The 26584-nt window shown below is 38.0% G+C and overlaps 1 protein-coding gene across 22 annotated transcripts in view; it reads right to left on the bottom strand.

Annotated features, from left to right (window-relative positions):
* Positions 1-506: 506 nt before the first annotated feature.
* Positions 507-26584, bottom strand: part of elavl4 (ELAV like neuron-specific RNA binding protein 4) — a 111774-nt gene continuing 85696 nt past the window's right edge. For 7 of the 22 annotated variants that reach the window (XM_087262746.1, NM_001244600.3, XM_087262757.1 and 4 more), the window contains 4 exon segments: positions 23070-23223; positions 12500-12725; positions 6956-6994; positions 507-4542 (listed from right to left, as the gene is read on the bottom strand). In XM_087262746.1, coding sequence (XP_087118872.1) covers positions 4215-4542; positions 6956-6994; positions 12500-12725; positions 23070-23223 — 747 coding nt within the window. In that variant the 3' untranslated portion in view covers positions 507-4214. 22 annotated transcript variants of the gene reach the window in all.

Genomic DNA, 26584 nt, shown 5'->3' with positions numbered 1-26584 from the left:
TGTGAGTATACATTTTTATTACTCATATTTGATATAATGCATCTTCATATTGTTGTATTTAGTTATATCATATAATTATATGATTTCATATATCATATTTTAAATTTAAGCAATTATAAAAAAAAGCTTATAGTATTTGAAAGGCAGAGAGTTAATTCTCCTGGATGGGTACAGGGGGCGCTGTGCTCTCATGTCTCACTAAATCACATCTGTCTGCTTTGTATTACAGTCTGCGAGCGGATATGCTTAATGTAATAACCTACTGGAAGTTTCTGTGCCTCATTCTGAATTTCAACTTTTGTGTGAGTAATAACACTGGCATTCACGCTCATTGGCATAACTGATCAAACTCTTATCAAAAAGGTGCAGCTCGAGTGACATTTGGAGCCTCCGGGGGCCTGGAGAAAATGAAACTTCCTGCGAATATCTGAAAGATTAAGGCAGTCAGTCGGTACCAGTGAAACCTTCAGGTGTTATGCGGATAACAAGACATGGCAGCACACAGCTTTTCAACACCTTATTTTATTGTCCCAACATTCAAAAGTACAAATAATTCAAACACAACAGTTTTATGAAAAAGAAAAAAACATTTACAGCAAGTATTTCTTTTTTTTATCCATATTTTGTTTCCAGTTTCAGAAATGACCTAAACTAGCAAGGATAACATGAAGTCATTCATCGCAGTAATTTGATTCGTAATAAGAATAAGGATAATGAGAATAATATTAATCATAGTAACAATAATCAATAATCGATAGATAAGTAATAACATAAGTAGGAGAGACCAGCTTGGTCCGGTGAACTTTTTTTTTTTCTTTTTTTTTCGTCTTTTTTTGTCTTTAAAGATTTATAGATTTCTCAGATAGTAAACAAACACATTTCAGGAGAAAATGAATTATGACAAGAGCCTTGTTCCTCACTTTGCCTTCCCTCCTACACTACTGGCTGATGGGTTCCTATTGGCAGGCTGCCACTATAAGGCGCTACAGGGGGAGAGACACTGCGATATGGGCTCGCACTATAGAGGCACGGCCCGCGTTTCCAACACGCGTCCTAAACGCTCTCCCGTGCAGTCGTCCACGCTCAGACACGCGGAGGGTGATGCCGTTAACCAAAAGAGGAGGACGTGATTTGTTTGTACATCAGAACAACATTCTACTGGGGTCGTTGCATAATTCAAACTCCCAGCTGCAGCGGGGTTTGAGAAGGGCCGTGCCGCCGCCGTCCCCTCAGAGACGGAGCAGAGGAGGATGGATGGCAATGTAAGACTGCTCATGAAGGTGACTTTCGTATTTTGCGCTCTCCAGCATTCACACCGGTCTTAACAAGAGCTGAGCTCTCTCCATTCAGGAAGTTTACCTCTCAAAATAGACTATATCTTAGAAAATATATAACAGGTGTCATCTATCAAATATTATCTTTTATAGCTATTTTTTTTAGTTTGTTTGTTTCAACCAGTACAATCAGAGTCAATGCATTTTTTTGTCTTTTTTTTTTTTCCTCTGGAGTGTTTAAATGAAGATGGTCACAGTTCAGATGAGACGATGAATCGTACTAAAACAAACGGACACATATCAATAAGTTAAATTAGGGCAGCAAAGCCTGACGTGATCCATGAGAAGAAACTACATTTCAGACCCACATTTTTGCATAAAGTTTAATCACAAAGCAACGGTAGTGTGTGGAGGGAGGGCGGGAAGTGGCTTTTAAAACTACACAAACTTATCACAGGTTATATTGAACCAGAACAACTGTTATAACATTCTATTAAGACTAAACTTTATTGAAAAAGATTTAAAGATTTATGTTTAACAAGACAAGAAAAAAGCAATAGCAAATTGAACTATCGGCTAGGTTATGCATAGCGAGTAACTGTTTCTATTAATAAGGGAAGAGCCTCACCAACCCTCTTGACATTTTTTTCGTTTTTGACTTTTAAATTTTTTATATTGTAATTTTGATATATTGGTACAAAGCACAAACGTACTAAAATTTCTCAGTGCACAGGACTAATGGAAGAGCGTCTCCCCTAGTCGTTTGTTCCCTTTAGCTCAGAAAGACCCCCCCTCCCTGTACCAGAATCACGCAAAAACACAGACAACATAAGAAAGAAACAAGTAAATAAATAAATTATCGAGATAAATAAATAATTTAATCAATGAGACAATCAGTCAATCAATCAATAAATAAATACATCTTTTTTTTTCTCAAGAAGCTTTTTGTTCGATTTCTTTTGCTGCGGCGGTAAATGAAATAAACCGATCCAATTTTTCAGTTCTTTTTTTTGCGCGTTTTTTTGTTTATCTTCACAAGCGACATGACAACATATTAAACAGGATTCCTCACAAGTTTTTCTAAGTAACTGAACCATCACTTCATAAAGTTTTCATATGAAAAAAGACAACCCTGAACGAAAAACAGTGACAACTCAGGTAGATATAGATATTGGAACAGAAAATGTTGACTATATATCATCTATTTGTACACAACAAAGAAAGACACAGTCATAATAGATCCTTTGAGGAAACGAATACTAGACTAACAGAACTAGCTAATTATCGCTGAATTTCGACAAACGCTGTACACTCAGCAAATAACCTAGAAGTAAGCAAGCCAAAAGGAATTCGTCGTCTTCAAGGCCCGAATTAGTTTATCTGGGGTTTCTCCAGAGCAGACGGTGGCCTACGAGCGATGACGATTTCGAAAGAATAAACATCAACCAAAGAAGAAAAACAGCAGCTTAATATAATGCCAACATCGAAATTTTCTTTTTTTTCTCTCTAAACAACACGAAGAACAACAAAGTTGGATATTTAAGATATGTGAACCATGTAATATAGCACCTACTGTTGATCGCTAAAGGAAGTACATCTCGAATGCGATATCACGAAATCATAGCGAATTAAACCAAACCATGTTCTGAATGGAGAAAGAAGTAAGTGTGTGTGGGTGTTTGTTTGTGTGTGTGTGTGTGCGCGTGCGTTTGTGTGTCTTTATTACTTATATCCCAAATATACGGATGGTCTAAAGTAAATGAGTAGACAATGAGTGGCCTTGCTTTGGGCTCTTGACTGTGAAGATGTGGTCGGCCTGGGAAGACCCCTCTCCCTCTCCTATTGGGTATCGCTGTTGAATAATTACTGCTATGAAAAATTACCTGCCTGAATTTGCATCCCTTAGATAAATTCTTCCATCTACAAAATTCTTCCATCGCCAATACACGGTTCTCCCCGAAAAACAAACAACCTTGGATCCTAAAAAGTACCACGGCAGAACGAACAAGACAAGGTGGCCCTGACCCCTCCCCCCGTCCCTAATTAGCCAGTCAAAATATTTTTCTCTTTTTTCAAATCCAGATTCTTGTAAAAATTCTTCAATAATTATTTTAATCATTATTTATAAAAATAGATCTTCTTTCTCTTTATTTTTTCATTTTTTCTAAACGCATTTTCAAGCAAAGAGATTTTCTCTTTGGCAACAGTGTGTGTGTAGGTTTTTTTTTTTTTGACGCAACGTGTCATCAGGAGCTCTAACCCGTCCCTTCCCTCGCCCCTTCCCCCTGAATCCCCCGTGAGGACAGACGTGTGTTTTGTTTGCAGTACAAAACCAAAACTATGCTAGAAACATCTTCTGCATTAGAGAAAAGGGATGGCCTCATCCCTGTCAATTCATTTTGGGGATCTCTAACAATTTACACCAAAACAAATGAATGAATGATCACTGATTTTTTTTCTTCTTCTTTTTTTTAAAAAGAGCCCCCTCCCGTTTTCGTAACTGGGAGGCGTTATTCTAACGACAGTGGATCCGGATTTAAAAAAGAAAGAAAAAATCCTGAATCGACACCAAGAAAGTTCGATCTAAAGAAGGACGTTTTCTTCTTCAAAATAAGGGCGGTCTGGTTTTGCTACTGTTTACAGAGAAAAAAAAAAGAAAAAAGTAAAGACAACCACAATAACTTGAAAAGATATACAACAGAATCCCTGTACCACTTCCAGGGTCTCCAAATAATGAATATTCTCAATTTGTCGTTTTTGTAATACTTAGGCAACATTGGCTTATAGGTCCAAAGTTATATTATAAGCCATATCCAGTTCTTTTTTTTTTGTGGGATTGTTGGTTGGGTGTGTTCCTGTTTAGAGTAGCTGAGTGGGCTGAGGTGGGTTTTTTAGTATTAGAGGAGCTGTAAGGAGCTACACAAGTGGTGGGAAGGGAGTTCAGGACTTGTGGGTCTTGTTGGTCTTGAAAGACACTTGCAAGACACGGTCACCCAACCGGTACCCATTCAGACTGGCGATGGCCATGGCTGCTTCGTCGTAGTTTGTCATGGTGACGAAACCGAACCCCTTGCACTTGTTGGTGTTGAAGTCGCGGATCACCTTGACATTGTTGACGGCACCAAACGGTCCGAAGAGCTGCCACAGGACACTCTCGTCCGAGTCTGGGGAGAGGTTGTAGACGAAGATGCACCAGCCTGTTCCTGTGTGACCGGGGATATTCATCCCTACTAGACTGGTCATGCTATCGATGGTGATGGGAGAGAACCTGCAGGACAAGAAAGAGAGTGAGGAAGATGAATAAGTTGAGCTGCTGCAAGCCAAGCTTACTAACTGTGTCTTGAATGGGCACACAAGCAATTTCAGCAACACAATCTTTCCAATGTATAACTGCGGAGTCTAAATATCTGCTAAGTTTTTTTAAGCGGGATGCAACTGGAGGGCTTTTAGAAAGGCGACTGAAAAGGCTGCACTCTAGAGCTGGCGGCATGGGGTCACGCAAAAGCATCGCACGCAAGCACAGGCTCCTCTTCCTGCGCGGATCTATTGGGAGACTAAATTGCAGGAACTCTGCACATTAATACCTTCGAAATTCATCAGAGATTTTGCATGCAAGCGAGTAAATCTGCTCTCATTCTCCTTGTAATCTTTCCATTCTTCCCTTTTTTCCCCCTCCTTCATGATACAGAGATTTGAATGCTCAGTTGATTTCACTTAATTGCCTTTCCGCTTAAAGGAAATTTCCACTTTAAATAAAAGGTAAATTGGATAAAAGGTTCATTTCGTGTGCCACCTCTCAAGGAATGACTATAGGCATTATTGGGTGTGCTTTAATTGAGATTTCCGCTTTGCTGGCGCCGCCGTTGCTGTCGTCTTCGAATCCGAAAGGTTTGGGGAGGGGGATAGGAAGCTGCCAGTGAGCAGAAAATGGAAGCGGCTCTTTCCAGCCAGCAAGCACGGGGAACAGAGTGTATTCCACCCACACCCTCTGCCGCTCCGCAGTGTGTGACTGTGATCGATAGCACTGCACGGACTACAGGGCCGGCCAATTCCCTGCTTCTTGTTCTGCCAAGAATTACTCAGACGTTTCATCTGCGTTTTAGCTCAGTCGTCCTGGCAGAGTCAATACATCTGTCTCTCTCTCTTTTGCTTTTGTGTCCTGTCGCTTGCGTCTCATTATGTAAATGAAGGGTATAATGGTAAGTCGGCTCACTTTGCGGCGTGTGACAAGCAACCATCTCATGACTTCAATTATGCTTGTATTTCTGTGTAAATAATGAATCCAGCGCCATTATTCATTGAATATGGTTTCATGGTAATTTGGATGCCAGTCATCTGCGGGCAAGCGGGCGAGGGTCGGACCAGCGTATTGCTGACACAGAGGTGTCTGCTGACTACTAGGGCAGGGCCGAGCACTGTCTGTTGCTTAAACTAAGGCAAACAGTTGGATGAGGAGTTGCATAGCAACAAGCGACTGACCTAGAGCCATCCCACCCTTTTGAGCTGCCCACCTTCACCTAGCAATGCTCACATTTTCAGACTGGGCTTTGTTCATTAGTTACCTTCTACGGCATGTTCTGTGAGCATGATGACTTCCCAACCCCCTGTCGGTTTCATCTCCCCTAAATTTTCCTCTCCGGAGGCTTTGACAATTGATCGCGCCGAGTGTAAATAAAAAGGGATCTTTCATCTCATCATTTGTTTTGAAAGATACAGATGCCTCTTTTGCATATCCTGTTTTATTGCTACACTTCCTGTCAGATTTTGCTCAAAAAGGCTGGTTGTCTTTCTAACAACAACTGTTAGAATGGTTCATTCTGATCAGCCAGCACTGAAATGCAAAGGACTTTTCTAGAAAGAGAAGAAAACTAGAGAACGCAGAGCCTTTAGTCTTTATGGAGAGCTATCTGTATAAAAAAAAGAAGTGTACAATGCAAAACCATTCATGCTACCCCCTCTATCTTAGCCTTGAGTCTTTGGTGTTCGAGGGACATCAAAGTGTTTCATTACATACTAAAATATGCAACAAAATGTCATAAGCACTAAAAGATGTTCAAAAGAAGCCTTTTCACTACATCCACAGCAGCGCAAAGCAAAAAAGAACATGTGCAAACCCAACTGATCAGAGGCTCCTAAACCTGCAGTGAAACACTACATTTCCTGCAGGGATCCAGGTGAGCTGTCACCCCCTCCGTCTCGCTCTAGACCAGCTCACTCAAACCCATACAATTGATAAGAGCTTCTATCTATCCATACATTTTAGCCGTTAGACCCAATGCTTTAGGCATATGCATAATTTTGCTTAGTTGTTGTGTGTAACCCTGAGCTGGACGGAGGTACGGCTTCAGCTCCTGAATCCTATGGAAGCCACACCTCAAAACAGGAGCTACACACAATTAAACACAAAATACCAAAACGGAACTCAAAAAATTCATAACCATCATAACCAAACACTAAAAAATAATAACAAAATACTTACACTTACTTTTTAGGGCTACTAATTGGAAGGTTGAAATAAATAAAAAAATCAAGTAAAAAATAGGAACTAAAAAGCAAAGGGAAGGGAAAAGCCTTCAACTGAACTGAACTGAATGCATGTGATTTTCAAAAAGAAGGGAAAAAATAGGATAAAAATCATACTGTCAACATGGACATCTGGCATTCGGTGAAGTTTTAATTACCTCTTAACGCCATAGGCCATATTAAGCAAATTGTCCAGCCTGTAAAGAGAAGGAGGGTTCTGGGGTTAATGCCAGGCAGATGGTTGACTCACTCAGTGGAACTAATGCTACATCCCTGCCCTACTGAAGGAAGACGCCCATCTAGCGATGGGCCATTACGCTGTGCTGCCCCATCAGGCATCTCACAGAGTCAATCATACATCCAAAGAGCAGCAGACTTGCAGCAACACTAATGGTAAAGAGGCCACTTGTATGCCAACCCAGTTGGGAGTGTTGTTTAGTGTAACAATGCTGCAGTCCTAAAATATTTACCACTGCATCATATGTATAAACACGTGTATGGGTTTACTTGCTCTAATTGCGTAGATCACCTAAAGAGAGGGTTCACCCACAACTGAAAATTTACTCTTACAGGTTTCAAAACATTTTTTTTTACAAAAAATAATGTTGGAAACCAGTAGCCATTATCATCCATCTATAGATCATAGGTCTCAAACTCAATTCCTGGAGGGCTACAGCTCTGCAGTTTTGCTCCAACTCTAAGTAAACACAGCTAATCCAACTAAGCAAGGTGTTCAAGACTACTAGACACTACTAGATCAGCTGTGTTTGATTAGGGTTGAAGAAACTGTGGAGAGCTTGAGACCTATGATCTATAGCAGGGGTCACCAATCTCGGTCCAGGAGGGCCGATGTCCCTGCTGGGTTTAGCTCCAACTTGCCTCAACACACCTGCCTGGTATACCTAGTAAGACCTTGATTAGCTTGTTCAGGTGTGTTTGATTAGGTGTTATGTATTTGCTTCATTATCATTTTTGGTTGTTGTTGTTGTAATTACAGTAATGTTTATGGATATAACATATATCTGAATTATTGTATTATTACTTTATGTAATGTTTCAAAACTATAATAATAAAAAAAAAAAGTGTGATTGATTAGGGTTGGAGGTAAAATCTGCAGGACACCGGCCTTCCAGGAACAAGTTTGGTGATCTCTGGTCTATAGAAATCATTGGCTACCAGTGTCTAATATATTTCAAAATGTCTTATTTTGTGTTCAACTGGTTTGAAGAGTGAAAAAAATGATGATAATTTGCAGTTTTGGGTGAACTATCCCTTTAAGAACTTCTTTGGTTGCTTTTGTAAACATTGTGGGTGGGAAGTTGAGTTATAACTTAAAGATTAATGATTTTTTGTGTACTGCTAATTGTTATTAATGTGCGTGTCTTCCTTAATATGATATAAGATAAAGGTTTAGCCCCTGAATCTTGTGGAAGACATGTCTAAACATCTAGAGCACACATTCTACATTCAAATGACCCTCTTTTGGTAAGACTTGTTTGTTCTTTAAATTGGCACACACATACATTTTATATGTTATATTGCAAAGTAATTTCGGCAGTTTGATTTCATGTGTGTCATTTTTATTTTTTTTGTTAGTTTAGTATAAACTTTAGTGGATAAACTATGTATATATAAGAACTTCTTTGCAAACATTGTGGGGTAGGAAGTTGAATTAAAACTAAATAAATTATGATTTTTTTTGTTTACTGCTAATTATTTTTATGTGCATGTCTTTTTAAATATGTTGATATAAGGGTAAAAGGTTCAGCTCCTGAATCTCATGGAAGACATGTCTAAACATCAGGAGCATATATTCTACAATTACCTTTTTTAGGTAAGATTTTTGTTCTTCCAATTGGCACACACATATACATTCTTCTATGTTATATTGATGAATTCATTTCGATTATTGACAGTTTAATTTCATTTGTGTAATTATCTGTTATACGTTTAGTATAAAATTTGCTGTAAAACGTATTATAAAACTTTATATTACAATAAGAACATATAAGGAATAATCTATACATTTTCAATCTATGTTGTCATATTTTCAATCTATATTTCACGATTAAAGAATGGTCAAGAGGGATATGAGCAAATTAAAAACAAAGCTCAAAAAAGGAACAAAAATGAATAATACAAACAGGTATTAAGAATGATATATCGAGAATGAACCTCAGTGTCGAAATAATATGCTAGTGTTATGGATGAAATTGGTCTGGGGCCATCTTTCAGCCTATTTGAAAACATTAATATAAAATGACATTTCAATGAAGTTGGGATGCAGGATGTAATGCAGCATTAACTGGGAGTGCCCTTTCTTCCTCCTGCTGTCTCTTTCGTCTGCGCTCTCTCTATTAGCCCCAGTGACCCACCGGGCCGATGTATTGCGTTTTCCTTCCACGTCAGTCATTCTCGTTTTGGGCTCCCGTCTGTTTGGCTACTCTGCGACCTCCATCCCTCACTCGGCTCGGCCCTGTCTCATTTCCTATTAAAGCTGCTGCAAGATGGCCGACAGGGCTAATTACGGCTTTCTTACATTTCAAGCTGAAGTTCTGCAGACAAACACACGCGTACACATGCTCGCCCTCCCTCTCCGTGGTGGGTCAACAGTTGGTGACTCTCCCTTCTGTGAACTTGGAGAAAAAGCGCAGCCAAAATGAAACGAGGACATTCAGTGTGTCTAGTCATTAAGATGCCAATTAGCCAATTAGGGAGGCAGGTTGCTTTGTGGGTAAATGAGTTAATTGGAGAGAGGACTCCGAGGTGCAAGAGCAGGCGACGTGTTAGATATATGCAGGCATGTCTCAACCCGACTCGGCCCGGCCTACAGCTTTTCACACTTCCTCTCCAAACACATACAGACAACACAATGAGGTCTTTGTAAGGCCCACTAATACATGCAAATGGAACTCATCCTTTTCAGATCTCTTGAATAAAAAGTGCTTGTGATGTATGAGGAATTAATTACTGATTTCTGTCATCAGTATTGCTGTGCGATGCTAATTGCTTGACGAGTCCTGTTTGTCTAAACAAAGGATCTCTTGCTTTAAAGTAAACATCACATTGATGCTTCATCTAGACGAGAGTGAGAGACTGTAACTCATCCAAAGTATTTTATATTTGTGATAAAACAGAGTAATGACATAATTTGAATCACACTCTTGAGCTGCACTTCAGACTTCCTATTGCATGTTTCTAGTAATATGGTTGTAAACACACTGGAGCAAAAAGTCTCAGCAAATTAGTATTGTTTAAAGGTTTTAGAATCATTATGTATCATGTAGAATGTATCATTATACCCAGCAAGCCTTTTTTGTTTTTAAAAGATGTCTAAACATAGTCGTCTTGGCTAAAACAAGGCTAAACTTGGGCTGTCAGTGAAAATCTAATAGATGTCAAAGAATAGGCCAAAACTAGACTAGTCTTCAAATAAACAGAAATGAATGACTACACATATAAAGTCTGTCTAATTTGTTTATTTGATGACTAGTTTTGGGCTATTCTTTGGTGTCTATTAGATATTCACTGACAGGCCAAGTTTAGCCATGTTTTAGCCAACTGTCTACTGTACATTTAGATGTCTATTAGACGTTTATTAAATACAAAATTCTTTGCTGGGTATTGTCTTTGATTTACAGTACTGGCAAGTATACTAAAATAAGTCTTTTATGCTCACTAAGGTTTGATCAAAAACACTATAAAACAGTAATATAAAATATAAAGAAGCTATAGGTAAGTCCCAAATCGCATACTTATGCGCTATTCTATGCCATTTTTTTGAATAAAAAGTGTTAATAGTGCATTCGCACTGGAATTCTATAAAGATTAAGTGCACCTTTAATACCCGGGTAGTGTGGAATGTTTAACGCTCTCAACAGCCGCTGCTTTGCTCATGTAGAGCAAATGTATAAAGCAATAATTACCAAAACAACAGTTTAAGACAGTAATCTATGATTGTATGACCACTCGGTTAGATTACTGGGTTGCACTGTATGTGGGGAGTAGCAGGTCAGCTATTGACCGTTTGCAAATGGTGCGAAATGCCTGTTTACTGGTAAACACAAGTATGATCACATTTCCCCCATGTTAGCTTTGCTTCATTGTTTGCCAGTGAATTTTAGAATACATTTTAGGATGTTTTTTTATTTGTTTTTAAATCTCTAAATGGACTTGCCCCACCTTACATCTCTGAGCTGAAACACCCCTATAAGCCCACTCGTTCTCTCAGGTCAGCTGATCAGCTTCTCTTGATTGTGCCAAAAACAAAGCGTCAGCGTAAAGGGGATCTGCTTTCACTGTGGTAAGTCCTAGACTTTGAATAATTTGTTGCTGCCCATTGCATGGGCCTCTTCTATGTTCTCATTTAAATCAGCTCTTAAATCTTTTTTTTATTGGCGTTTGACACCTAATCTTACTAACTAGTTATTTTAATTTAAATGCCTTTTTCGGTAGTTTAGATATATTTTATCTTGTATTTTATGTATTTTATATACTTTTATGCTTATTTTGTTGTATATATTTTTCTGTACAGCATGCTTTGGCTCACTTCTGTGTTTTTAAAGTGCTCTACAAATAAAGTTTGACTTGACCTGACTCACTGAGCGGAAGGGGCAGAGCTTTAGGGCACTGATGTTGGATTACTTCATTTATTTTGGATTGTGAAAGCAAAATTCTCCTACAAGAGTAATTATACCGCCTCCCTATGGTGAATTCAGTTATACTCATGGCAGGTATTATTTGGTAGTTTGCTAATTTATTTCACTAATTTGGCAACTGACAAACATCATCATTTCTCAAAAAGCATGACTTGATTTGAGAAGTGTTTATAATCAGTTATGGGACATTTATATTATATATATATATATATATATATATATATATATATATATATATATATATATATATATATATATATAATTATATGATTTTTTTTTTTGTCAGATCAGTAGCCCTATTGCAGATATTTAGATATTTATGCAAACGTTTAACTTTCAATAAGCTAAATGACTAAAACTAACACTATCAATATACTACATGCAGAGTCAGCTTGATTGTCAGTTGATATCTGCTGTTATTAAGCAGTAATCTTGCACTGCAAGATGACCTCATCTGTTTTGGCAGGCTTTGCCAGCTCGAAGTTCATAAGACGTGACTCATGGCTAATGTGAATTAGCCTCCGAGGGAAGTAGATTTTAAGCAAAGACCTAGCAAGTCAACGACAGGATCAAAAGGTGTTGTTGTTGTTGTTGCCTCTGACTAACTATATGCGCAGTGAGGGCGAACGGCTGAGAAAATTTACTTCACATTGCCTTTAAAAGGGTTGAGAAGCACTGCCCTGGGCTGTAAAGGTGTTAGCTACCAGAGTGGAGTTATTGCTGGCCTGGCTGAACTGAAATGAAAGGAGCAGATGTGAAATGAAAGAAGGGGAGGATGGGATATGAGAAAAAGAAATCAGAGGGACATTGTGAACAACAGAACCCCACTGTCTCTTATCAGTCCTTCGCTTCGGTTTCTTTTCTGAATCTCATTTTTGTTTTTGGGAACAGTTATTCCTTGGTGGTGACATGACGCACTACAGGTAACACTTTCACAATCCAGCCATCTATTTTGGTTTTCTATTCCACCAATTTTTATGTGATTTTTCAATAGCACTTATGTAGAAAAGTGTAGATATTACTGTAGGCTGACTGTAAATTTACCTGAACCTCTGCGCTTGGTGGTGGAGGGGTCCTGGGTAGCGGCGGTTGGGGGATTGGTACAGCTGTGACAGTAGTGCCTGGCTGGTCTTCTGGCTGGGGTTGTTGGCAAACTTCACTGTAATGGGCTCGGCGGCACCTGAGGGCTTCTGTCCATTCAGACCCTTGATGGCTTCCTCCGCTTCTATCCTCTTATCAAAGCGAATAAAGCCCACACCCCGCGAGCCACCTGTGGGGCCAGCACACCAAAAACAACACACCATAGGCTTACTGGTTTTATCCAGCCTGCAGCACTGACATGAGCCCTTTTCACAGTCATATTTCAGTTTTTTAGAAACATTGGTGTACATTTTAAACACAATGATTTGTGTTCTTATACCTGGGATTAAACAACAGGAAACATGTTGGACTCATTGGATTTGGAAAGTCTAATACTATTGAAGGTGGTTTTTTGTATTTTGTACTTTAGCAATGTTTTTTTGGTAGGTTTACCTACAATGTAAAGAAATATGACAAATCCAGAAATGTGAAAAGGGCCCACTAAAGTCAAGAAATCACAACTAACAATTCACACTTTCCTATTGTTTCTATAGAATATTGCAGTATTTATTATAAGTGCCAACAAGTGACTGTTAAGAAATGTGCTGTGAAAAATGGCACTTTCACATTAATTTATTGCAGCTCTTGAAAACTAGTAAGTGCGAAGAAAAAATGAGGAAAGGTTTGTTTCAAAAGCTAAACATTTTGTTGTACAAGATACATTCAAATACGTTAATGCCAGGTGGAAACAGTAATGGGGCTCTGGTTTTTTGTTTATAATTTTGTACAAGTACAGTTTAAAAACGGTCATCTTGTTCTCACTTAAGTGACTAAATATGTCAAGTGACCAAACATTGTTATTGCAAACACTCAAGAGACCACAATAATAGAAAACAACAACGATCCAATCAGTTTCTAACAGAAAAAATAATTAATTGATCAATTAATTCATTCATTTTGCCTTTGGCTTAGTACCTTTATTCATCAGGGGTCACCACAGCGGAATGAACCACCAAGTTTAGCATATGTTTTACACAGCAGATGCTCTTCCAGCTGCAACCCAGTACTGGGAAACATCCATTTCCAGATATGAAAATGCATATTAGGTGTGCTGTCCAGGGAGAGGGCTCTGAGTTTGGAAAGACATCCTAACTTGTTTCGTGAGGGAGAGAGATAGGTGTCCGAGCACGGTGTCTAGTCTTTTCTCTGAATGCTCCATTGCTCTGAATTAAATAGGGATCAGGTTTAAGGTGGGAAGTTGGTGTGGTGGAGGAGTGCTGAAACCGAGGAATAAAAGAGGTGCTTGGTTATTTAAAGGTGTTTAGTCCTACGCTGATTAAAGAATGATTGTCAATAATTACCTAGCCTTGTCAAACTATCTCAAGGTTTTTTCCTTCACTTTTGTCAATTGGTGAAGTTTGTTTCTTGCAACTGGCTTTCTTGGTTTTGGACTTGTGAAGCTGCACATCGATGTATTTGCTCTTCAATGTTTGGACTTTCAGCAGTGAAATTAAACCACACTGAACTGAACTGAACTTCAGCTCTAAAAACTGGACTGACACAGTTTCAACTTACTAGAACTTTTATGGTAAGCTGCTTTGACAGAATCTACATTGTAAAAGTGCTATAGAAATAAGGATGAACTGAATTGAATCTGCGCATGCTCCTCCCAAAATGTGTTCCTAAAATAGCACTTTGGGACCAAATTTAAATTTAAATTCTAATAGTCAAAAGGGACAAATGGGTAGAACTTGACTAAGTTTTGCTTAGGGTTAGGATGTAATAGGTCAACCTATTATGTCCAGAGGCATCAAGCTCTGCCCACAGGCTCTGCAGCAACACCTTCTTTATAAATCAGATATACAGTACATCGTAACTTTTGTTTAGACTTTCTTGCCCAAACGACCTTCATTTAAACACCTTCAGAATCAGAATAATTCATTTCTATATTTAGAGAGCAAAAATAACTCGGAAAAGCAAATGACAGAGATATGGGGCCTGTGTGACGGATCCTATTGCTGGTGTCACATTATGCATATGAGGCATGATAGAACGGGAGATTCTATTGGCTGGCCACACATTCCGGTGCTGTCAGGCAGACGTGTAATTTGTTTTCTTTTCTTCAAGAGAGGATGGCAATATTGTGTGAAGATGCTGTCGCCCGCTGGTGTGGAAATTGAGCGCGTGTGTGCGACAGCCTCAAGCTGTGTGGTTTGCGCCAGCTGACGGCCACACGCCGCCTCATGGTATGCAGCTTGTCCGCGACATTTCCGCGGTTTCCAAGGCGATGGGTTTGACCACTACCTGAAAGTAACATTTAAAAGAGCCTGGCTTACTGGGAGGTCTTTTGTTGGGTTGGTTTTTAATGAGACGATCCTTCTGCTCTGGGGAGGTGCGTGTGGAGACGACTTGCCAAGAGGGCAATTTGCATAATACAATGAATGTGTATTTGTGTGCATGCGAGTGTGTGTGTCTTGCGCTCTGCTTTCTATATTGTCAGTTCGTTCTCCTCTCACTCTCTCAGCTGTCACCCGCTAGTATTGATGTTTTCTGTTGTGCTGCCTGATTGTCTATTCAAATCAGTGTCTTTTGATATGTTCCGTTCTGCAAACAAATATTTGCACACAATCTTTTCAATGCAGCAAGCTTTCATTCAGGCTGCGGCTGCATTACTCTCTTTCCTTCACAGCGTGAGTCATTCCTGACAGCTTTTCACTTTTCCCTCTCCCTTCCTAAAACCTGCTCTCTTTAATTAGACCGTCAGAAGTAAAGGATCGAAAAGCATGCATTATTCCAGAGAGTTTAGGATGCACAGTTAGCTTCGTGCTCACAGTGGAGTGATGCTGAGGTCAAAGCAGAATCCTTCGAAAGTGGAGCAGAGAAAGGAAACTGGGAATGACACCTCCTCTCTCTGTTCCTCTCTCTGTCTAGAAGATATTTGACATGCAACAGCTCAAGAATCTAAAAATACAAGAGATTACACATTCCGTTTCATAAAATTTTGATCCGAAACTAGACGGCTTTTTGTTTCTGTCTGTCATTGAAAGTGTGCAGGAATTAACTGATGGATCTGACATAAACTATATGCTATAGTTGCTTTTGCTGGTTTAGGATGAAAACAAACACCAGTCAAGTCCGAAAATGAGGAGAAAAAGACGTCTCCAAATCCAATGTCTGCTAGAATCCTGTCTACTGTAATACCTTAAATTCTTTTGAAGTCAACAGAGATGTATTCTCTCCTTGTCCCACAATTTGACGGTTGGTGGAATAAACAAAAATGACAGGAAATGTTTTTATGTAATTTCTCTTCCTAGAAATAAGTACTGTGTTCTCAAAATATTTGCTCTAAGCTCCCTCAAACTTTCTTTAGCTAATTAGATATAGTTTTCTTACACCTTACTGTACTTCTTCAAACATGAAATGAAGTCATTGGTTTCACACTAACTGAAATCATATTAAATGTTTAGGTTTAAAAAGTCACATAAACATATTACTCTATATTAAATTTTCTTTATGCTTGGAAAACCGGTTGCATTTAGTACAGTATGTGCACTAACATGCAGCTACATTGCACTTACCTAAGAAAGCACTGTGTAAGTTAAGGTAAATACATCAGGAGGCTTAATTGTAGGTTCATTACCTATTTATTATCCAATTATTGTAATTATTATAAGTACTTGCAGTAATATACCTTGCCACTGTCACCACTGGCTTGCTTGGTTGGTTAAGCTCCTCGTCGATGGATTTGCTCTTTAGTGTTTGGAATTTAACCAGTAAAATTAAAACCACACTGAACTGAACTAAACTGAACTCTGAAAACTTGACTGACACAGTTTCAGTTTACTAGAACTTCTATGTTAAGCATCTTTGACACAATCTACATTGTAAAAGCGCTTTAGCAATGCGGATGATTTGATGATTTGAAACCTAAAGCATGCACGTCATTAAAATTATCATATTGCATTTTAGAGTTTTGGTTATGACAAGCATTTAATATATTTTCTTTCAAAGCGAATACGAATGGTTGTACATGAGAATAAATGTTTAAAAGTGTCAGTATAACTAATCTAGCCTATGTAATGTTAAATACAATGCAAGAGGGAATCTGATAATGACAAAAGTCTAATTTGAGTGAAAACAATGGTCTAATAATGTTGTCAATGCCAAATGACCAGCATACTGTATGTCTCAAACATACTAATTCAACTTCAAAATGATGAATAGTTGCCTTCTGATGTAATCACTTTACTGAGCGTTAATGACCGGGACATATTTAAAGTCTGTTCAAGTCCACCATTCAAAGTCTATTCAAAATTTAGCATTTTAACCAACAGTAGACCTACACATATTATTATTGTTGTTTTACCATATGTTTAAGAAATAATAATAATAATAGCCTACTCATATTAACCATTATTCGTGAGAAAATCCTGATCTTGTTTTAAGCAAAAAAATAAAATAAAATTGTGATTCTCATTTTAGCCAGAATCGTGCAGCTACACAGATTTGGCACTACTGCATAATATGAATGACAAACAAAAAATACAAACAGTATACATTTTGTCTGCAGTGTATACGGGAAGTCAATTTTTATACCTTAAACAAATGTTTTGAGACTAGAGCTGGTTGTCTGTAGGATGATTCAATCCAGAGGGTTTTGAGCCTGTGCACTAACACAACTATAATGAAATCTTGATGGGATTTCAGTTGCCTCTGGTAGAAATACTGCTGACCATTGTCATTCAGGCTGCAACTTAGTGAACAGCTGACAATCTATCAGATACCTGCAGAATCTCTAAAAATTAGAGTCCTGAAAAAAATTGTGCATTTTAATAGCCTTTAAAAATGCAAACGGACGCCTTAATGTTGACTGTGCTTTACTTTTTTCTTTTCCCTTTCGCTTCCCTGACATTACCATAATGAGCCTGCAGCCGTTTCTATAACAGGCTGCCCAAACAAAGCAAGCGGCCGAGCTAAAACTGGAGACACAGGCACCGCTAGCTCCTTTTTAGCGCTTATCATGAACCGACCAGAGTTACGGCTACAATGTGCCGGTTAACAGCACTATTCTCCCGGTAATCACTCCAACCTTACGTAACTTTCTACCTGTACTTATCTCGGCTCAGCACACATGAAGCCGGAGAATGCTGAGTTTAATAATAACCATGACACATAGAGCGAGCACACAAGAAACAGTGGCAAGAGACTGCCATAGCCGGCCTGACAAAGCGCTTTCTACCGCACACCCACTGCTCTGGTCCTCGACACTTACAGCGTACAGGAGAAAACGAGAGAGAGAGAGTCCTCTGGGGAAAAAAGGGAAAGCTCAGAAAAGCTTGTCTGTTAATGAAAGCCTTCTCTCCTCTTTCTGAACATAAGCACCTCTCCGTTGTCTCACATTCTCTCACTTTTAAGTGGCTATGCCAACTGTATGGAACATTTATTAAACTAGTGCTCTAAATATATTATGAGGGAAAAAAAAGCATACACCTCTTCGTCAATGCTTTTGCCTAATCAGAGAAAGGAGAGCGACGTCCTCGTTTTATGTAACTTTTAGTCGCTGCCGCTACAGATGGTGTTTGAAAAGGCTCAGAAAGGGAGGTCTTTGAAGACTGGAGCAGCTCTTTGCCTGGTTCTGTCGGCGCACTGCTATAAATCCATCTGTTTGTCCTTGTGTAATTGGAAGCCAAGGCAGCAGTGTCATGACATGCATTGCGATGTCTGGTGGAGCATCTCTGTTCATTGTATACATCACAGATTCTTTGTGTTTTACAGGCCTTGATTTGGACACTTGTCTCGCAAGGATGGCTCAACTGCATGTGGACATTATAAAACCCGCTCCTGACAGTGTGCTTGCATGGTATAGTTAATAGAATTCAAGTCATGAAAAAATATCAATGAGCAAGAAAAGAAACGAGATGGAAGAAGGGAAAGCGTAGCATTTTAAAAGAGGGATTTCCACAAGTACCTCACGGGAGCGAAGTCGAGGCAGTCGTTTTTCACTTAAGAGCCGCAGCTTGTAGGAGCTAGCGTTATGGATCAATTGTATTTGCTTTCATTGATGGGACATGTATTGACTGCTAAGTGAGGCTTGGCGGAGCCTCTTGGAATATTTAACTAATGATCAAAGGGTGAAACCTTACTCCACTAAGGTTACATGCAAGGTTTAAGTACTCATTGCATGAATTCAGTCAAATGCTCATAAGCGATTTCAAATCCCTGTAATTTAGTCACATTTTCCCAATGTACTGAAAACAAACAGACACACCCTAGGGAACAAGTTATATAAACGAAACGTGGGAAGAGGACTTCCACGGCAATATATTATCTTTTCTGTGAGGGTGAACAGAGAAAATGCTTCCCTAATGGTTACCAAGAAAATTATGACAAGGATGTATGATGTATTATTATTTTGAAAGGGAAAGCCACTGTTAGTTTATCATGCCATATGTGTTTGTCTTTATTAATGACTTGCGGTGTTATTTCAGGATGCTGTGTTTCATTTAAAACTGGTGCATAGAGGAATATGACAATATGAGTCTCAGCTTAAATGATGCTCATTTTTAAGCATGTGAGGGGCACCAGACTGATAAAAATCTGCATACATAATACTATCACACTGAGTATGTTCATGAACATTGATTCTAGATGAGTTTCTACTGTTTTTTTCTTTCATAAACCCTTTTGGTGTCCTACTTGTACTATACAATTCTACAGGGTTTCCCACTTCTTGGAGGTGCTTGAAAGTACTTGAATTTCAGACTTATGGATTCAAGGCCCGTGAAGTACTTAAAAACATGCAAAGGTCCTTGAAAGAAAGAAAAAAAAATAAAAATAAAAAAAATTATTAATGTGAATGTTAAGCGTAAGTGAAATGTTAAGTACAGTAAGGACTTTCGGTGCTTTACATATGCTGGGGTATGAATATTTTTTGATTTAAAAGTTAATAGTGCTTTATAAAGTCTTTGAATCTGGTGTCCTTGAAAGAGTGGGAACCATGATTCAAAACATTGTACTCCTTTTATATTTTGGTGTGTATGAATACACATTTTATTTCAAAATAAATTAATTTTATTGAGTCGTCAGAATTTCATTTAGCATTACCACCACATTTGAGTATTTCAAGAGCCAAATTTAATCTTTAACAGGCATTATTACCACCTGGCTGACATTTTATCCATAGGCTATCATTATTATTTTAATTGCTTATTACTATTTATCAGAGTTTTGTCAGTATATTATTCAATGCAAGATGTGGGCCAAAAAAAATAGCTTTCAAGGAGTGTACCTTAAAGGGATAACACTGCATAAGGATTTGTACACATTTCCCTTTTAGACGCAAAGTTTATGGCAGTATAGTAGTTTAGTATAATAGTTGATTTACAAATCTTACTGAATTATCCTTGATGGTATTTGCAGTTATTTATTTTCCTTAAAAAGCATGTATTATTTCATTTTGTGTCTCCTTTAAAGGGATAGTTCACCCCAAAAATTAAAATCTGTCATAATTTACTCTGCCTTTTCCAAACATGTTCCATTTTCTTTCTCTTGTTGCACACAAAAGAATATATTTTGATTTTGATGTAGCCATCGACTTCCATAGTATTTTCCCCTGACTATTTATGTCAATGACTACCGGTTTCCAACAGAAAAAACAGAGAGACTTCGTAAATCCAGCCTTCGTCACCTAGACTGCAGCTCTGAACAAGAAGTTTTTTCCTTCACTTTCGTCAACTGGTGAAGTTAGTTCCTCGCCACTGGCTTGTTTGGTTGGTTTTGCTCATCAGTGGATTTGCTCTTCAGTGTTTGGACTTTCAGATGTGAAATTTAAACCACACTGAACTGTACTAAATTGAACTTCAATTCTGAAAACTGGACTGAAACAGTTTTAATTTACTAGAACTTCTATGTTAATCTGCTTTGACACAATCTACATTGTGAAAGTGCTATTGGACTCCCACTCCCATCAGTGTTTTTATGGGGTTACTCTTTTACACTAATTTGCCTTTCAGCGTTCATTCTCCATGTCTGACATTGGATTTTTTCAGTGCTGTTTGGTGACGCTAATGACCTCAGCATTCTCATGTTGAGTCAGAGTTGTCTGTACCACAAATTGCTTACAGTGGTATTGCAGTGATTGTGCTTTCAGTTCGTGTCAGCATATGGATGAGTTGATCTGAATTGTCAACATTCAGTTGAAATGTATTTAATCTTTTGACTGATTAACATATCTAATCCCTCTTTGACTTCGCTCTCGTTTTTGGACGATAGCTTTCAAGGCTTCACAGAAGAGTTGCAGTATTTGCTCAATGTCTCTTAATGGCAGCCCTCCGATCAGTGTAGCTTCAAAAAGAAAACACTCCTCGTTCCTTAATCACTAGCAACTCAAGTTTAATTAATCATTAAGCTGCCTCCTGTGGACTCTTTTCTCACGGGAAACCTTCTTAGGGCCAGAGGAAGGATCCGTGTCAAGGGAGGAAGGCCTCTGTATGTATGTGTGTGTGTGTGTGTGCATGTGGCCGTGCAGCAGCTCCTCAGCGGTTCTTCAGAAAGGGTTTCGGCATCACTAGAACGTGGAGTACATTTTCCTGTGGCTTATGCGATATTGTTTGCATGGTGAGTGCCGTTATGAATTATGCAGTCGGAAAAAGTATTGAATGTGTAAGAAATTCAGCTCCATGACCATTTATATCTTGGTCGATTTATTCATGATGTTGGATGAAGGATAGGCCAAGGAGATGACTGGGTGCTTTAAAATAGACTCATCAGTTATTCTTTGTTGTGGACTTGATTCTGATCGTTCAGATTTTTTTGATGATTCTTTAGGCTTGGATGCATCTTCATGACCAGATGCAAACAAATAATATGCACATACAGATACCAGTGTTATAGGGCTGTACAATATTGGAAAATCTGACATTGTGATGCTTTGTTTGTCTGCAATATACATTGTGATATGAATACAATTTCACCAGATGACTTAAATAGCTCTGTTTGATAAGAATTCAAGTACGGAAACAATCAAATCTAAAATACCACTGCATAGTCTTCATTGTATAAATAAGTCAATAAATTATTTTTGATTCAAGTTTCAAATGGTACAATTACTTGGGCCTAAATGCTTTATATATTTCTTGATATGCTCATACAGTCACAGGCCTTAAAAATATTTGAACATGATAAACTTTTGCTCCATTACGATTAAAATCTCCAATGACTCCATGTTCTAAACTGCATTTCCTGGTCAAATATAATACCAATGTAGCATTTGAGATCTTGCTATGTGACTATTGTGGATGCACACATTGCAATATCTGAAATGATATTTCGTGCAGTACTACAGTGTTATATTAGAAGTATTTCGCATTTATATTTGTAAATCAAATGATTAATGTCACTGGATTCATTGGATATGGGTTTGAATAATACATTTTGTTCTATCTGATAACATTTCTTTCAAATATCAAATAAAAAAATGTGATTCGGATCACTTTAAATTAGAAAGAAATGTCATCAGTAGTTCACAGAGTAAAGTAATATGTACATATAACATGAACAATTATTAAATTGTAAATCCATAGAAATTTACATTTTTTACATGGACAAAAATAGACAACCCAGGCTCATTCTGAAAATGTACCACTATATACATTCCTGGAGAGCACCAAATACGTCCTAGGAGGTACGTTATTTTTTTTTCGTTACAGTTTTTGTTTTCACGAATCCTGCAGAGACCACTGTGTACGCTTTTTGAGAACTCAAAATTCTCTTGCGAGTGTCATTCGCGCCTTAAATCCAACAGAGGCCACTGTTGAATGACTGACTGTCTGATCAACTGACCCATCCTCCTCCTTCCTTTATCCCAACCAATAGTGTTTTCAAAAGCACCGATTCACTCGAGAAATGTGTTTAGGGGGAAGTTTTGAGAATGAGCCTATGTCGCAATAGATGGATTGTTTGGTTTGTGTTTAAAACAGTAAAAATTCAGTGAAAATGCTAACATAAAACACATGCTTAGTCTGTTTTTATTTTATTTTATTTTTTTAAATCAGAAGCTGGTTGCAAAAACTACTTAACCTTGACTTACAAGTTAGTCATATTTTTAAAATATCATTTTTAATATTAGATGCACAAAAAAGATTCATACCAAACAGTGGCACTGATTACTTATTTACTAAGTGTTTATTGGTCGAAATAGCTAATAGGTTCAAAGCTATATTAATGCTACAGCCATGTTTACATTGCTTCTTATAGCATGTCCTTTAATATAAAGACAACAAAGTGTCTCAAAGTATCCCAGTATTTTCTTATGTTTGACATATATACGCAAATATAGGTTAAACCAAAAATACAGTAGTCAACATTTGAAGTGGATCAAAAAGGCTTTTCAAAAATTGTTGAATTGTTTTAGGACAACTTTGATTAAAGGGTTTGATCCACTTCAAATGTTGACTACTGTGTATTACGAAATATATTTCAGTTTGTTTGTTTGTTTACATGCTTTAGGTTGAGAGAAAAGTGGTCCCACTGATACCTGTGACCTGGTCGACGAGAATGCGGGAGGTGATTATCCGGCCATACTGAGAGAAGAGTTGTTCCAGCTCCTTCTGGGTCATGGTCTTAGGCAGTCCACTCACATATAGATTAGCATCACGAATAGAAGCTGAGCTGGGCCGTGCATATGACACCTGTAGACAAAACACACGAGTATTAATTGTGATCATGTTTCTACAGTGGCAGGATTTAAATGAAGCAAATTATTCATTTAAACTCCCCATCCAGTTTCAGAGGATATTTTTTTAGCATTTTATAATGGCAGTATGTAGCATTGAGATGCCAGAGGTCATATTATTTTGTCTCACACAGTGCTGGTGGTCTGTATATCTAAATTGACCTGGAGCAGCTAGAGACTTCAGAAAGATAATGCCCCCAAATCCTCCATTTAAGAACAAAGGAGAACTTATTATAATATTTTGAATAGGAACAAGTTGCTGCGAGGGATTCTCTGTGATCCGTGCTCATTCGCAGATAAGGGATATACACATGACATCTAAAGCGCTTTGCAAATTGTTTCACAGGAAGAATGAAAATGTAAATTCAATATTAGCGTACACCACCTCTAACCCTGTTTCTGAAGAGAAGCGATACACCCAAGAAATTAAACACACAAAGTACAATGGTAGAAGTTCATGAACCCTTTGAACTGCAGGCATAACTGTGGTCTGTTTTGAAAGACGTTTTGATGGAATTTGCAGTCCAACAGTCAGTCAACAGAAACCCTTGTTTATGAAAAATATTAAGTAAACCTTTAGTGTGTTCTATTCTATTCTTTTCTATTCTATTCTTAAGTGAAGTTTTATAAACTAATTTCGAGAGGAGCACATTATATGATTGATCGAGGCTGGCCTCTCATCCGTAGGATTATGAGGATTATTAGCAATAATTCAATCAGATTGATTCAAATTTACAACTAAAAGACCGAAATTGCCCTACTATCTTAGCTTGGTTTTGGAAGAATCCCCTTCTGCCCTATCTCCTCCTTTTTCTCTCTTTACCAGGGGGAGCTCTCAAGACCTACCTGATTTCTGACCTTTATATGCCCCTTTATACCCCTTTATATGCTTGTTGACTAGACGGGAGAATTTCGCTTAATTATCTTCGAGCTCAAGGTTCTCTCTCGGGACAGATTGCCAAATCTGATATTAGTGTCAAGCAAATATAAGTGTGAAGACATTTCTTGACAATTCCAAATACATTCATTAATTTTATTTACTTTCAGCTTAGTCCCTTTATTTATTAGGGGTCACCACAGCAGAATGAACTGCCCACTAATCCGGTGGATTCTGGAATGTTTTACACAGCGGTTTCCCTCCCAGCTGCAGCCCACTTTACACTCTCCCATTCACACACATACACTATGACCAATTTATTTTATTGAATGGGCTTTATCCACAGCTAGTGTTTTTCAGCCAATGATGAACTTTCAGTGCAAGTTTTATGTGACTATTTTCAATTTCATAAGGGTTCTTTCACAGCATTGATGTTGTAATGTAATTAGAATAAAATCAGTTAAATAGACTTAAGCATCCATTTGAGAGTAAAACAAGACTAAAGACCATTTAAACGCAGGTGCTGTCATTAGCCCCAGGCTAGCCAGAAATTCCATTGAAAATACTGTGGTAAAATTAATATTATATTATAATTTAAAGATATGGCACAAAAAATATAAATTAATGCAGTGCTTCTTATGTGGTCCGGTGCACACTTTATATCATATCGCAGCCAGGCAGTGAAGATGTTTTTTTTTCAGATCTTAAACGTGGCAATTTTGTATGGTATGACAATTAACCAAAAGCCCTAGGGCTGGTTGACTGAAGTAAAAAGTCTGTGTGCATATACCCCATTCACCTATTGTGCATATATTTAGACTGTGGGGGAAGCAGGAAGCAAACCAAACTCCACACTGAAATGCCAGCTGTTCCAGCCAGGACTTGAACCAGTATCCTTCTTGCTGTGAAGCGACAGTGGTAATACATTTTTATGGGATTTTTAAAAATCTTTTATTTTTATTATTTTTTTTTGCAGTAACAAAAAAAAAAAAATAGGTCAAAATAACAAGCACTTTTTTGTTTCAATTAAAAATCATTATATTAGAGGTATTCTAATACCTATGTACCAAATATTATGCATTTACAGCATTACATAATGTCAACGTACAGCACCTCGTTGTAAACGGTAATTATTTCTTCCCCTCCGTTTGATCATTTATGACCATGTTATATCAAACTCCTTGCATGGCAAGTCATTTCACTCGGCGGCCATCTTTGAAACACCTTTTGGACAGTTTGCTGGGGCATTCTGTTTGAATAAGGAAACATCAAACTCTCCAAAAACTGCTTGACAAGATTATAATTGAATTTCATATTAGGAATCACCAATAAAATTAAACAACAACTGTCCCTTTTGTTTCATTTCTAAACTTCCAAATCACAAAAAATCTGCAGAAACTCACATCTGGTCTGAACCCCTCTTCCAGAGTATCATCGGTCTATAGTGATCGATGATTGGCTCCTGTACTAGAAGGTGGGCTTTATTCGCCATAAAGTGATCGATAATTGACTCCTGTACTCGAAGGTGGGCTTTATTTGCCACATTGACCGTTACACTTTAACCCATTCAAAAAGTGATATATCTTGTGTATTCTATAGTCTTTTGTTTATATTTAGGATAGCTTTTTCTAAATAATAAAAAAATCTAGGCTTTAACAACACATAATTAGAAATTTTCAGTTTCTTCACTACAGTAGTATAGAACTACTTCATTAGAAGAAGGTTTATAAACGTCATTTAGAGCACAGCAGTAAATGATAAAGGCTAATTTGTTTTCAGAAAACACACATGATGAAGTGAGTGAGAGTGAGAGAGAGAAGGCTGGCTGTCATCTGTGCTGAATAGCACTTTGGAACCTTCTGTTTGTGCCTAGAGTGAGAGCCAAGCCATCTATAGCTCTCTCACCCTCGCATTCGTCACATGCTCTAATATCAGCGCTGTGCTTACTAGCACCTTGGACAGCGCTCTTTCCACCACACTCCCTCCATCTATCACTCACACACACTCACTCGGCACGTTCTCACCTCTCTCGACTTGTCAAACTCGCCAGCACCTTGGACAGTGTCTGTCACACTCTAAAACACACTCTACTTGTTTTCAACTTCACATACCAGTGTCTGCCATTTCTGACACACAAGATGCTGTTTTCAGCCATTGCATTTTCTCAATCAGGGCTCAGATTTGTTGGCAAATTTGCTATGCCTTGGCAATGTCACTGAACTTTGAAGCCATCCTTCATCAGTGATGTAGTTTATCCTAGATTATCTTTTTAAATACTCAATTTATCTACAAAATTTTGATTATTTACTACACAATATCGAATTCCATGGCTGTTTTAGTTAAAATATTATTTTAAAGAACATAACTATTTTGGTGAACCAGTTCAAATGACCCCTCACAAATCTATCTTTTAAATTCATATTTTAATAGGAAGCTGTAC

Source organism: Danio rerio, chromosome 8 (genome assembly GCF_052040795.2).
Source record: "Danio rerio strain M-AB ecotype USA chromosome 8, GRCz13ab, whole genome shotgun sequence".
In the NCBI taxonomy this organism is placed as follows: domain Eukaryota; kingdom Metazoa; phylum Chordata; class Actinopteri; order Cypriniformes; family Danionidae; genus Danio; species Danio rerio.
Note: the sequence above shows the minus strand (reverse complement) of the source record. Positions and strands in the feature narration are given on the sequence as shown.